This window comes from Castanea sativa, chromosome 5 (genome assembly GCF_040712315.1).
Source record: "Castanea sativa cultivar Marrone di Chiusa Pesio chromosome 5, ASM4071231v1".
In the NCBI taxonomy this organism is placed as follows: Eukaryota; Viridiplantae; Streptophyta; class Magnoliopsida; order Fagales; family Fagaceae; genus Castanea; species Castanea sativa.
The window spans coordinates 67,931,135-67,946,211 of record NC_134017.1 but is presented as its reverse complement, the minus strand read 5'-3'; the positions used below and the strand labels follow the sequence as shown (position 1 = coordinate 67,946,211).

The following is a 15,077-nucleotide window of genomic DNA, read 5'->3' as shown; positions in this document are numbered from 1 at the left end:
AAGCCTCTAGAAACCTCAACAAACCATAAATCAACGAAGCTCTACGGAATCAAGCCTCTAAAGCACCGAAGAATTTCCACCACAAACCTTCACACACGAAGAACACACGAAGAACACGAAGAACATACGAAGAACACGAAGAACACGAAGAACAAAGGATTTCTAACAAGCTCATAGCCAGAGATTCATTGTAATCCCGTTTCAAAGATCTTCGATCCATTCCTCAGCCAAATTGAAGAATATCTTATGTTCAAATCAAAATCACATTACCACAATTACAATCAATAAATCTTTCAAGGAGATCGAATCAGAGGATCACTCTTTTGTAATTACAGAGAATTGTACCACACATTTATCAATACAAATTCGTATTTGCGAAACTATTTTACTTGTTTGATTTATTTCGAACTAAGAAATTTAGTCGTCTACAATAAAAAACAACTGAAATGATAATATAACTATATAAGTCACATGAACTATATCTTATCATGTATTATACCTACAATATAATAAAATATGAAAAGAATTTTCCTTCAAAACTAATTTAGAGAAAATTTCTTCCAATCCATTATATGATATGACAGCTCAAATAAGTATCATTATATACTTTTAGTCATATAAGTTATTTTATATTCATGTGACCTATTTAAATGATTTAATGAGTTATGTGATATAAGTATATAATTCTGGTTGAGTAAAAGCAAAAAGTTTTTGACATTTTATTTTTTGTCTCAATTTTTTTTTTTTTTGCAAATAATTTAAATTTTATCTTTTTTTTTTCTTGGAAATCAATTAACTTTTAGTTTTTTTTGTCACACATTTAATGTATAAAAGTTAGCAAACATTATATCTTTTGATAAAATACTATGCAAATAAATTACTAGAAACCGCAAGGAACCCAAATGAACTCTTAATACACGTAAATAGTTTTATGAATTGCCATGTAAAGGATTAGGAGATTTGTCCAATCTAGTTTAGATGAAATTTAAGTCAGAAGATGTCAAATGGGTAATTTATTCAATACTTTTAATTAAATTCAAGGTAACCCACCATTTACGTGAGAGATCAGAGAAAAATCATTGCTCCCAAAGTGTCAAATATTTTTCTGATATGAGATAATTAATAAACTGTTTATTTTAAGCCTAAAATTTTCCTTCAAATTTCTTATTTTGTGTAATCATTGCATGCATTCCTCCACAAGTGCCAACCTACCTCAATGTGAAAGTGATATTGAATGTGACCATTGCACATAATACCACATCCAAATCTAAGGGTGCATATTGAATTTGCTATAATGTTGGACTTCCTTATTTTGGGATTTAGACTTTCATATACTTGGCCCTATTAAAGTTACTAATTGTATGTTATTCAAATTTGACAAGGTTAATTGTGGCAACTGGCAAGCCATGCTTCTTCTTTCTTTCTATTCTTCAGTCTTGTTTGGATGTTGATCAAGGCATGGTTCTGATTGTTGTGACTAGGTTGTAATGTGACCCAGATGCTCGTGACTCACTGCTGGTTATATTATTTTATGGGACCAGAGCTTCATGTATTTTGTTTGCTACCAGAGGAATAGTGTTTGTTGCTGATGCTTTTTGAGCCTAAAGCTGACACTGCCCTCACACATTATTTGATACACGTCTTCACACTACACCTCTCACACATTTAACTTGGAGTTTGCTGGCACTTATATTGGACCCAGCAGCATAGTAAAGATTTTTTTGCCTCCAAGGGATACAAAACTCTAATGTGATATAAATCGAACCCATGTTGAGTATTTTTAGGAAGAGTTGTGTCAACGGACACCTTTAACAACAGCTTTTTACATATTATTTTTACATTTTGTAGCTTTTTGTTATTTTTTTATAATTTTTTAGCAATTGTTTTTATCCTTTTTCACAATCTTTTTATCTTTTTTTTAACACAACCCAGTAAGTGAAATCTTAACAAGCACCACATGGTGCTGGTTAACATTTTCCTTTTAAGAATACAACAAAACTTTTAAAAAAAAAAAAAAGATAATTGTCCCACATTTATTAATAGATTATGTTATGTGTAATAGAATTTTTTTTTTTTTTTGAAAAGTAATAGAACTTGTTTCATCTTCTCTTAAAAGTTACAATGATTCTTAAGTAAAGTTTGTGATGTATTTTTATGTTTAAACCTCATTCCCACTTTATTGTGTGTTTATTTCTCAACCTAAAAAAAAAAAAAAAAAAAATCCACGGCATTCTCAATCAATAAAACCATATGTTTTCTCAAAAAAAAAAAATAAAAAAATAAAACCATATATGAGAAGTATATAGGGTATGCGAAATAATTGCTTCTTTTTTCCTCATGGAAACAAATAACAGCAGCGCTTCAATAAAAGTTTACTTTGAAGAAAATTAACTCAATTTGTACAATTATGTATTATGCAATGGCCGACTAATTAATCTATACTTTTCAATATGTTTAAAGATGCATTGTCCTACTGATTATAATTCACAACTGGCAGCTGGCATAGGACCACTGAGTTATACTTTTCCTTTTGTACAATTATATATTATGCTGATGTTTTATTTTTTTGTCTGTCATCAAATTTGCTAGTGTTCAATGAATGTTTTAGCATTTTTTTCTTTTAAATATTTTTTTTGAGTTAGAATGTTTAGCCACTCTAATTATTCAATTTAGCTCAAAGTAGTATGTGAGTGGGCCCATTCACTGTTGAATTTATAAAATGCAATTTAGATTTGAAATTTTGGAAAATGTAAAATATATTAAGTTGATATTAAGCCCAGTGAAATTGCAATTTACTTTGTAGAATTTGTTACTATTCTTCATTTGGCCGTTTAATTTAAAGAGATAAAAATTAAAATAAAAACTTATGAAATGGTATTATTTTTCCAAAAAAACACATACGGTACTTTTTTTTTTTTGAGAAGAGGCATCATCTGTTTTAATCAGCTTCCTATGATAACATATGTTTTAATATATAGTGGTAACATATGTTTTTAATGAATTCTTTACTTGAATTATACTATGCTTTTCATTAGTTAAAAAAAATAAAGGAAAGAAAAGTCACCATAGTCAAAATATAGATAAAAATATGCAAAAACACCCATTGTTATCCAAAAAATCTTGAACTCAGTCAAGGTGTCTCAAATTTGAGGTGGCTATTTCTCCCCAACGTATATGGGTTAAGTAAGGATAGTCATTCCATGGCTAGGACAAGTTACCGTAGAGTCGTGAACCTAGTCGAGTTGTCTAAGACAGATATATCAAAATAAAAGCTATAGTGTCTTAGAAATGCCACAGTGGCAATTACCCACACCGTTAGAATGAAAAAGCTAAGATAATTCTCATCCTCTTCACACACAAAACTTACAAAATCAAAAACATTTTATTAATTTTTTATATATTTTTATAAAAAAAAAATTTGAAAAAGAAAACTGAGTTGTAATTGTAAAATTTCAAATTTATAATGATGTTGTAATCGTAAATTATACTTTTTTACTTTTAATTAAGGGTAAAAACCAAAAATCTTCCTTGAGGTTTGGGTTAATATCAAGTAATGCTAAGACTTTTAAAAATGTTGAATTTTACTCTTTATTCACCCATTTAATTTAGAGGGATAAAAATCCAAAAAACTTATAAAATGTTATTATTATGCCAAAACCTTCATATGTTTCAATAAATAGTGGTAACATATGTTTTTAAAGAATTCTTTACTCTCTTTTTTTAGAGTTCCAATTGTCCACTCTTGATTATTACTTTCTATTATTAGATCTAGATCCCAATTAGTTTTGTTTAGATGAGAAATGAATTTCAAATTTCTTATTCTATCACAAGAGATTTTATTAGTTGAATTTTTACTTGAATGCTAATGTATTTTTTAAGATTTTAAAAATATATTTTCTAAAATAAAACTTTAATCAATGTCTGATTTTAAAACACTTTTATTAAACGGAGGGTATGACAAACTAACAAGCTAATTAGTTGAAATTTGACTAAGTTGTAGTTAATGTAAACCTCACGTTAACCCAACTAACACTATGAGTGAACAGTCTTTCCATATTTCTATCTATAATGTCTAACTATAATCTATAATATATATATATATATATATATATATTTTTTTTTTTTTTTGAGGGGATCTATAATATATGTTAATTGAAAAAATATCCACTACCTATTTAATTCTTCCATCTAATTGAAAAGAAAAAAAAAACCATAGATGTTTATATATATATTGACAATGAATATGAAAATATAGAATAGAAAAATCTAATTCTTATTTATATATAATGGCAATTATTTTCTCTCCATAAACATTTTTGGTAAAAAATAATAATAATGAATATAGAAAGTCTCAAATTTTCTATGAACCTATATGGTAACCCAAAAGTTCTCTATTCAAATTTTAGACTTGGTATTATGCTACCACAGTGAATTGGATGAGTTTGTATGTAAATATTGTACCAGGAAAAAATAAGTCAAGGTGAAAACGTATCAAACTTGTTACTTTTGCTCACACAATTAATTTGAAGAGGTGGGATGCCAATCAACCTTTAATACCCTTATGTAGATGGAAAGAACTAACTAGAATTGATAAAATTAACATTAAGTGTAATTATGCAAGTATAGGTGAAAGATAGCCTCAAATGGCTTGTATTAAGCTCCTTGAGTTTAGTCTGAAATAGTGATTACAATTGTTCTCAGATTACAATAGTGAATCTTTTTCTCCTCCCCTCCTACAAAGGCTTCTTTGCCTTATATAGTCATCTAAGTTGTATCTTAACCTTCCATTTGGAGGGTCAGCGTTCATCTCCCTTGATACTTGTCCTATCAAGGCCTTACTAGAAGGCTTCTACACTACCCTATGAGCTGTGTTGACACTATTCAAGAGTAATTTACTCATTAATGCGGCTAGTTAGGTGGATTCAGAGCATTGAATGCAGATGTGATGGATATTTTATCTGTTTTCTTCCTTTCCTAGCTTGACGACAAATCCTCCTTCTCTTCTTCAGTTTGTGCCTGACAGCTTTTTGCATTGGTCCTTGGTCCCCCGAGGACATGTCGGTATCCTCGGGGTCCTCGGGTGTTATAATCTCCTTGTACCTGTGGTGGGTTGTTCATATTTTCCCGAGGACTTACGGTCAGTGCTTTTCGAGGTTTTTTCTCCTTGCATTGGCTTTGTCCCATCTATCTATATTCTCGGATTCTTGTCCTCCCACAAATATATCACATTAGCTATGCAACTTGCCAATTACAAATACATTTTTTAACTACCAAAACATTTAAGGTATCTTTTTTTTCCCCTACCTTTCCCCTCCCTTAACATTTCTGAATCATTAAAACATTTTTCTCTTTCCCTACATATTTTTATATTTATATATGTTTTCTTTTTATTTCTCTTTGTAAAGTTATGATTTACAACTGTTTTGTATTGGCTTTAATTCCGTGCCAAATTTGATTATAATTTTATTCAATTTTTTTATACCCTGTATTTTATGTGGGATTTATTATAAGAGTTGTGTGTTAGAGAGAGAGAGAGAATGTGAAGACTCAAGCTTTTGAAGGCAGAAGAATTCTCACGGGTAACTCGCGACTAAGCATCCCACGAAGTGATGCATGTGCCCTGCACATGACTGGAATGCAAAGAGTCATGACAGATGGTGACAGTTGGTTTTCGCAAGCGTCTCGCTAATAAAGCCTTCCCGTAAGATACTCGTGAAACAATCTGTTTTGCTATTTTGTCCTATCTGCTCCATTACATTCTCAACCGTACTATATATACCCTTATTACCCACAAATGTGTAAGGAAGCCATTCAGAGAGAAAAACCTTAGATAGGTTTTCAACAACACATACACCAATCTTTTAGAGAGAGAACTACTAATCCTTAGTGAGAAATCATTCTAGCCTCTTCTCATTCCCTCTTCCATTGCCATACCTTGAGAGGAGATTTGCACCCAAACACAACCCACACCTTTTCAGAGTATAGAGAGTATTTTGGAGATTGAGAAGCTTTAGGGATTTGCCAAAAGAACCTTTTGAGGCTTGGCGGATACAATTGGGCTTATTGCGGGATCTGAAAAGCTAGAGAAAACATAATTCCGTGAAGTCCGTAGGTAGTAAGAGGTTGGAGGGCTCAAGTACATTGGGTAGACTAGGCTTGGAGGGTTTTTTGTTATTCGTGTACTCCAACTTTATTCTCTAGTGGATCGATTACCGCTTGGAGGGCGGCGGTGAGGTTTTTCGCCGAGTTCTTCGGTTTCCTCTTTGATAACACATCGACGTGTTCTCTTGTGTTTGCATTCTTCTTCCCTTAATCTTGTGCTTTACTTTTATTGTTTGTTGTTCATGTTTATACATTAGAGTAATATCGATTGATTGCACTTCATTTACTCTTGTTTTCACACTTAGTTTAAGTTAGAGTAAAATCAATCTAACCGTAATTTTTAATTTGGAGTCTAAACAAACTCTTGTGTTTTTACACAAATTCCGAGCTCTCGCTCTTTAAACTAACAAGCTTATTATTTGATGGGAAATTTTTTTTGTATTAGTGTATGTTTGTTTTTTTATATCTACTATCAAAGTAGCTCTCTCTCTCTCTCTCTCTCTCTAATCTTGATCTTTGATTTGTTTTGATGATGCCTGTTTCATAGATTGCTTCCTTTTGTATATGATATAACTAAGATTGAACGATCATTTTGCAACAATAGATTGATTGTTATTTGTTGCTATTCTTAAAATTTGGTGTTTTGATTTTTGTACCTTTAGATTAATCTTTTTGGACTTGGTATAAGTGTGCAACCATCTCAACACACAAGTAGGGGGAGCAAGAGCCATAATTTTCTTGATCTTCAAGTTTAATGATCAACCCAACACTAAGAATAATGACCTAAAGTTTACATGGGAGAAATAAGAGAAGATTTTGATGTTGAGAAACTTTATTTTTTTCTCTTTAAATTTATTTGTTTTAAGATTCAATTTGCATTTGAATTTGTATATTTTGTTTATGTTGATAATGTGGGAGGTTTTGGTACTTGTAGATACAGTAATTGATTTGAGGAATATTATGTTTTTGGCCCAGCTCTTTCTTTTCTTCCACGTTATTCACAACTGGCAGGCGTAGCACCACTGAGTACTTTTCCATCTGTACAATTATATTATACTGATTTTTTTGTTTTTGTTTGTCTGTCATCAAAATTGCCACTGTTCCATGAATGTTTTAGCATTTATTGTTTGTTAGACTGTTTAGCAACTCTAATAAATTATTCTTAAGCCGCTGAAAGAGGTATGTGAATGTGAGTGGCTGTGGCCCCATTCACTATTTGAAATTGAAAGGAAGTTGAGCCGTTGAAGTTAGCTGATGTCCAAAACCCAGTGGAAGACCTGTGAAAGCATACCATAAAGTCGGCTGCAGTAACGCCTCTTTGCAAACGCCAGCCTGTTTTTCAAGAACCATCTTTAAGGTCAAGAATAAGCCACGTGTTACTCACTTCTTAATATTGCTTTCCACACGAGTTTAAGACTTTCAATTTATTATATAGTCCACTCAACAAATAGAAAATAGAGTTAGCTGCAATACTGTCAAAAACTCCAAACTCTACTGTAAAACTTGAACGCAACAAATCAGCTGGGAGGGTTTTATAGTTTAATTAACATATTTTAATATGAAAAAAATGTTAAAAAATGCTCTAAAAAAATTTATTTAAAACTATTTTTAGTATTATTTTATAAAAAAAGATAAAACAATCAATTTTTATTTTGATAAATTTTTATAAAAGTGATATCAAAATTTTTTTTAATATAATTTATTAAAATTTATCCTAAAAAAAACCTATAACTTGATCCTTTTAACATTTTTAAAAGTCTAGAATTAGAATTATTTCTTCCTAATTATTAGGAAGGGGAAAAAAAAAAAAAAAACTCTGCCCCTCAAACTTCTCAAAGTGTTAAAAAACAGTGCTATTTACACTCAATTAACTGATGTTCTAACTTTTAATTTGCAATTAATAAGAGACGTAGGAAATGACTAAAATAACCTTCCTTCCCCAAATCAGAAGATGAAAAAGACTAAGCGAGAAGTGCAATTGTACTTTGAATGAGTGTCGGCTTACAACTCACAAGGTCATTTTAGTGAATTATAGGGAAAAAAAAAGTGTTTTTGTTTTCCTTAAAAATAAAAAATAAAAGAAAAAGAAAAAAAATGTTTGAAATAAAAATTAACACAGCGTTTGGAAAACAAAAACAAAAAAATCAGTAACCCCAGGCCAAACTGTCTTCTTTGATTCTATGTCTTCTTCTTTCTTCTTCACGCTTTAACTCTCTTGGGGTCTAGTCTCAGACAGACCCAAAACCCAGATACTAAAGAGAACTCCCCACATCCCCCACAATACCGAAACCTCAAATTAAACCCAAAAAGGCAGAAACTTGGAAGATAATGCAAGGATCTGTAGCTGAACCAGAAGCAGGGGATGAGGAAGTGAAGCTCAAGCCTCTCTTCAACAATGGCAGTCTCTAAGCTCACCGTCATCTTGTCCTTATTCACACTACTCTCCACACTCTTACATGGTAACTAAACACACAAACAAACTATAATAATTGAGAAAACCAAGCAAAACCCATATCTTATTATGTTAATTTGCTTTGTTTGCAGCTAAATCTGCACCACTAATTAAGCAGGTAAAAGTACAAGACCAAGACACACAACCATTCGTGGGTGTGAACATTGGCACAGATGTTTCGAATCTAGTCTCTCCCTCTGCCTTAGTTTCGTTTCTCCAAGTCCAAAAGATCACTCACATCAGACTCTACGATGCCAATCCTGACCTCCTCAAAGCACTGGCTCACACCAAGATCCGAGTCATTATTAGTGTCCCAAACAATCAGCTCCTCGCCATTGGCTCTTCCAACACCACAGCCGCTGCCTGGATAGGCAGAAACGTTGTTGCTTTCTACCCTGAAACACTCATCACTGCTGTTTCTGTAGGAGACGAGGTGTTAACCACTGTGCCTTCCTCAGCTCCTATACTTCTCCCAGCTATTGAGTCACTTTACAGTGCTTTAGTGGCAGCAAATCTTCATACCCAGATCAAGATTTCGACCCCACATGCTGCTTCTATAATCCTTGATCCTTTTCCACCTTCACAAGCTTTCTTTAACCAAAGCTTGTCCTCGGTTATTGTACCTTTGCTTCAGTTCCTCTCCAAAACTGGGTCACCTTTGATGATGAACCTTTATCCTTACTATGTGTTTATGCAAAACAAAGGGGTGGTTCCTTTGGATAACTCTTTGTTTAAGCCCTTAACACCTTCTAAAGAAATGGTTGATCCAAACACTTTGCTTCATTATACTAATGTGTTGGATGCTATGATTGATGCTGCTTATTCTTCCATGAAGAACCTTAATTTCACAGATGTTGTGGTAATGGTCACAGAGAGTGGTTGGCCTTCAAAGGGTGATTCTAAAGAGCCTTATGCCACTATTGACAATGCTGATACTTATAATTCCAATCTTATTAAGCATGTTCTTGATCGTAGTGGCACGCCTTTGCACCCGGAAATCACGTCTAGTGTGTACATATATGAGTTGTTGAATGAGGACTTGAGGTCCCCTCCGGTCTCTGAGGCCAATTGGGGTTTGTTTTATGGGAATTCTACGCCCGTTTACTTGCTTCATGTTTCAGGAAGTGGGACTTTTTTGGCTAATGATACGACTAACCAGACCTATTGTGTGGTGATGGATGGAGTGGACTCAAAGACATTGCAGGCGGCTTTGGATTGGGCATGTGGACCTGGGAGGGCTAATTGCTCTGAGATTCAACCAGGGGAGAATTGTTACCAGCCTAATAATGTGAAGAGCCATGCCACTTATGCATTTGATAGCTATTACCAGAAGGAAGGGAGGGTTGCTGGGTCTTGTGACTTCAAGGGTGTGGCTATGATCACCACCTCTGACCCAAGTAAGTGTTAGTTTTACATTTTAGATTTTTAAAAACTTGGATGTTTGAATTTAACATTGAATTGAATTCAATACATTTGAAATTCTTGTTTCTATAATTTGGTGTTTGATGCTAAAGTTGGGAACTTTGGTAGTTAGGGAAGAGGAACATAAATAAAAATCCTCTGTTTACCTTCCATTTTTGTTCCACTATGGCAGTCTACTATTTTTATTTCCTATTAGTATTAACCAAGGTTTAAAATGAAAAGAAAAAAAAAGGACTCATGGTATTGGTAGAGCACTTATTAAAGTAGGACAAATGATTTCTTATTTTCCCTGCTGTTATTTGTAAAGGCCTTAAGCTAAAGTTTTGAACTTTTGATTGTTTAATTTGGGTTAAATCTATGCCACTGTGGGAAAGTAATAGAAACAACAAAACACGCTCCAAGGCTACCGTCACGGAGAACTCAATGATGACTTATGGGAATGAAATTATGACCCACCTGGCAGAGGCTCATTGTCTCTTCTGTGATTGGAATGTGAAAAAAATTCAAAAATGGCATAGTAATTGCATTTCCTATTAGGAAGTGTGAAGAAGGAAATTCCTCTGGACATTGGTTACTCTGTGAACCCCATTGTGATCAGACACTTCAAAAGATTCTAGTCCTGGTATAAGATTGCGTTTCAGAATAAGGTCGCTTTCTATAATGTTACTTCAAAGCAACTCCCATACATTATTGCCTTTTACATCAACTAGAAATTTCCTTTGCTAAAATGGGTCCACATTATTTGTTCATTTTCACCTGACTTTTATGTGCTCCATATATGAATGTAACATCTTTTTCTTTTTTTGGGTTTTTCTCCCTTGTGGGGAATGTATTTGCAGGTCACGGGAACTGTATTTTTCCTGGAAGGTAAGAAAAGCTTGCTCTGAAGTCCTCATCTTATTTGTTACCATACCCATATTGCCAATAAATAATACCTTAGCTCTAAGTACAGCTTATATTTTTAATGTTTTACGCATAAATTTTTATGTTCTTAGCAAAGTGTGTTTATTTAATTTGTGCACAGTAAGAAGGCGACCAATACGACAAGGCAAGTAGTGAACTCGACAGACATTAATGGTGCAGAGAGCAGAGTAAGATTCGTCACCTTCTGGAGCTGGCGAATAAGTGCAATCAACAAGTGGTGGCTCCTTTTCTTAGTTTTAGCTTTCAATATTTTGTTATTATGGTGAGGTAGAAAAAAAATAAAAACAATTTTTTGAATTATATTATTAGTTTGTAATAAGCTCGTTTATGATCCAATGTTTTTTTTTTTTTTTTTGGGTTTTTAGGGTGGGGTTTGTGGTTGATAGTGTCTTCTTTTTGTAATTAGCATAATTGCTAAAGCTAGATTCATAAATTGTGTGGCATTAATACTGCCAAACACTACCAACAACATGGACGGATTTACTTGCCACAAAGCAAAAAAAAAAAAGGGTAAAGCATTTATTATGGTGGGGGTTGTTGAAAGTGTTTTCTAAAGCTTTTTCTTTTGTAATTTGGAAATGAAAATTGAAAAAACTTTTCTTATGAAATCATTATTGTCGTTTGCCAAAATGAAAAGGAAAAGATAAAGGTAAAAGATCAAAGTGGAACTTTATAATTTGTTTATATAAATATGAAAAAAATTTAGTCTATGATACAATTAGGCTAAAATGTCATTAATTTTATTTATATGGTGTAGAAAGGAACTTTATAAGACGAGTTAATTATAATGACTACACTATCACAATGTTGACTCTTCTCTCCTTCAGGAAGATTGGTTAGAGTGAACTCTGCTATTTTTTTTGGTTTTTGAGAAAGTTTTAATTTATAACTTCTGATCACTTCTGACTATAGCTTTTTATAATTACCGCATCTTTATTGAAAAACATACTTCTTTTGAGCAATTGTTGCCATAATAACTTTTTAAAGAAAGAATATAGCTTTGTACTAGAACTTTTGTGGTTGATTAATGTAGACGCATCAATCAGTGGCCAAAACTCCATTACATCACATTACAGGATGCCATCTTTTTACATAGCTCATTGATTTTGCATTTTGTGGCCCCTCATTTTCTACATGGTGTCCCTACTTCATGAATGGCAAATAGGTATGAAACAAAACGATCAAGAGAGTAAACATAAGTTCAAATATTTTAAGACAGAAATATGAGAGGGAAATCTTATTATTTTTTAGTAAGCATTACTACTGTGGGGAGTAAAAAGACCCTGATGGAGATGTGGGCCTTTGGGCCATGTTAGGGAAGGCCGACCTGCTCTTGGGTTTAGAACTTGTTAGTACTACGGGTCGGCCCATACGCCGAGGATCCGAGGATCCAGCCGAGGGTGAATTTCTCTTCGGACGGACACCGGAGAACCCAGGACTTCATGATAAAGGTTAGGGAATGACACGGTCAAGACCGATGGTTAAAGAGGGGAAACCCTTGAATGTCCTAGAAGCACCGATGTTAAGGAAATACCAAAGATAAAGGCTGCCACCTCCACATTAAAGACGCTGCACCTACCACCCTGGCCGCATTAATGGGGAAGTGACACCTGAACAGTGGAAGGGAAACTTCTGGTTACTATTCAAAGGCACTGAGAAAAGAAATATCTAGGTTAAGGGGGAGTTGGGGCAGCACGTGTACAAAGTATCAAAAAGAAGAGTATTTAAGGAGCAACCTAGAACAGAAATGGGGGGGCTTCCTTCTTTGTAATCTAAAGGAAAAAAGAAAGAAAGAGAAAGAAATAATATAAGAACAGTTCTCGGCTTACGTCCGAGCAGGTTGATTTACAATATTCCTTGTTGTTTTCATGTGTTTGCAATCTTTGGCTTGTCATTTAATCCTTAAACACTTCTAACCTGGGTTTCAAGCCCACACTCTACAAATTCATATTGTTTAAGGCTCATTGGGCCTGAGCCCGTAACTGTTCTTGGGGCCAGGTGCAATTGTGCACTACAATTGGCGCCGTCTGTGGGGAATCTAGTCTAGAAGAGGCAGGGATACTATGGCAGGCTTAGGTGCTCACCATGCTGAGTCACAGGGATCACAGCCGGAAGATCATTTCGAACGTCTTGAACATCGAAGGGATCGTGAGGGGAGTGTCCATACAGAATACCCAGGTGCTAGCCATATTCATGAGGGGGGTAGCACCACCCACGATGAGGGTTCTAAATCCATGCAGAAGGAAATCAACCGTTTAAAGAGAAAGCTACGCCGTGCCAAGCGTAGGTTTTCATCGTCCTCATCTAATTCTTCCTCAGAGGAGGATAGGGGAGCTGGCTACAGCTCAAGGTCGCGCTCTCCCACCAGTGCAACATCCTCCGGTGAGGAGGACGACCAGCCAACTCGCAGACGTAAGAAGCCTCGTTCTAGGGGCTTAGGCAACGATACTATGAGTAGGGCGTTGCACCAGCTCTCCAAATCTCCATTTGCACGGAGGATTGAGAAAGGAAGGCTTCCCAGAAGGTTTACCCAGCCCACTTTCACCATCTATAATGGCCGAACTGATCCGGTGGAGCATGTGAGTCACTTTAACCAGAGGATGGCGGTGCACTCTCACAACGAGACCCTGATGTGTAAAGTTTTTCCCTCTAGCCTGGGACCTGTTGCTATGAGGTGGTTCAACGGCCTTAAGTCGGGGTCTATAAGTTCGTTTGGGGAGCTTACTAGGGCATTCGCTTCACGGTTCATTACGTGTAGCAGAGTACCTCGGCCATTGGACTCGCTGTTATCCATGACCATGAGGGAATGGGAGACGTTGAAAGCATACTCCGATCGTTACTGGGAGATGTTTAATGAAATAGATGGCGACTTTGATGAGGTGGCGCTTAATACCTTTAAGGTAGGCCTCCCTGCGATCACGACACGAGAAAGTCTTTGACTAAATAGCCTTTTAGCAGTGTACGTAGACTCATGGATTGTATTGACGAGTATAAGAGAGTGGAGGAAGACCAACAGCAAGGAAAGGGAAAGGAGAAGGTTATCCCGCAGGAGAGAAGGGATTTCAGTCGGACGGATACCACAATAATAGGCCGAGGAGAGATTACGTTGGACAGTCCGCCTCGGCAGCACCTCAGGCTGTGAACACTGTATTCTGGGAACCAGTACATCAGCTGCTGGAGAAAGTTCGTAAGGAACCCTTCTTTAAATGGCCTGATAAGATGGCAGGAGACCCTGCGAAGAGGAATCAGAACCTCTTTTGCCAGTACCACCGGGATGTGGGCCACACTACCGAGAACTGTCGGACCCTGTGGAACCATCTGGAGCAACTCGTCAGTGAGGGAAAGTTAAAGCAGCACTTGTGTCAGCCCACTAGGCAGGTCAGTCAAGTTGGCTCAAACAACCAGAGGAACAATACATCTCGGCCAGCATTGGGAACAATTAATGTTATCTTCGCTGCCCCTGGTAGGACCGGCTCAGGTCCCACTAGGGTGATGGCAGTTTCCCATCCTCAGGCCGAGGATGTGGGTCGCAGGCCGAAGAGATTGAAGGGCACTTTGCCCATCTTAGATTTCTCCGAGGAGGATAAGGTGGGGACTATCCAGCCCCATGACGATGCTCTTGTGGTCACCCTCAGAATAGGGAACTATGATGTGAGAAGGGTGATGATAGATCAGGGCAGTGGTGCAGATATCATGTACCCTGATCTATTTAAGGGGTTAAGGTTGAAGTTGGAAGACCTTACTCCTTATGATTCGCCGCTTATAAGCTTTGAAGGGAAAGCCGTTGTGCCGAAAGGACAGATTCGTTTTTCCGTTCAATTCGGCTCAGAAACGATTGAGGTGGATTTCATTGTGGTTGACGCGTACTCTCCATATACAGCCATCCTCGCCAGGCCTTGGCTGCACACGCTTGGAGCCGTCTCCTCTACCTTACATGTTAAAGTTAAATTCCCCTCGGGGGAATGTGTTGAGGAAATCCTCAGCAGCCAATCGGTAGACAGACAGTGCATATCGGTTGCAGTATTGCATCAGACAGAAGCCGAGACTTCGGCTTTAATCACCAAAGACTTATAACAGTTAACGGCTCCTGATTCATCTGGAATGGTGACAGGAGATGAGACACATTGCGAGGGGTTAGAGAAGTTTCCAGTAGCCGATGACCCAGAGAGATTCTTCC

The 15,077-nt window shown here is 35.9% G+C and overlaps 1 protein-coding gene across 1 annotated transcript; it reads left to right on the top strand.

Moving 5' to 3' along the window:
- The first annotated feature begins 8,220 nt into the window (after positions 1-8,220).
- LOC142636630 (glucan endo-1,3-beta-glucosidase 1) lies at positions 8,221-11,508 on the top strand. The gene is made up of 4 exons (XM_075810904.1): positions 8,221-8,561; positions 8,647-9,951; positions 10,816-10,843; positions 11,001-11,508. Exons 1-4 carry the CDS (start codon positions 8,498-8,500, stop codon positions 11,164-11,166), a joined length of 1,563 nt encoding a protein of 520 aa, XP_075667019.1. The 5' UTR covers positions 8,221-8,497; the 3' UTR covers positions 11,167-11,508.
- Positions 11,509-15,077: the final 3,569 nt, after the last annotated feature.

Bases quoted from the DNA above. Each gene is read 5' to 3' on its own strand.
- LOC142636630 (XM_075810904.1), top strand. From the start codon at position 8,498: ATGGCAGTCTCTAAGCTCACCGTCATCTTGTCCTTATTCACACTACTC. The intron at 8,562-8,646 runs GTAACTAAACAC...CTTTGTTTGCAG, and splicing joins ACTCTCCACACTCTTACATG to CTAAATCTGCACCACTAATT. The intron at 10,844-11,000 runs GTAAGAAAAGCT...ATTTGTGCACAG, and splicing joins AACTGTATTTTTCCTGGAAG to TAAGAAGGCGACCAATACGA.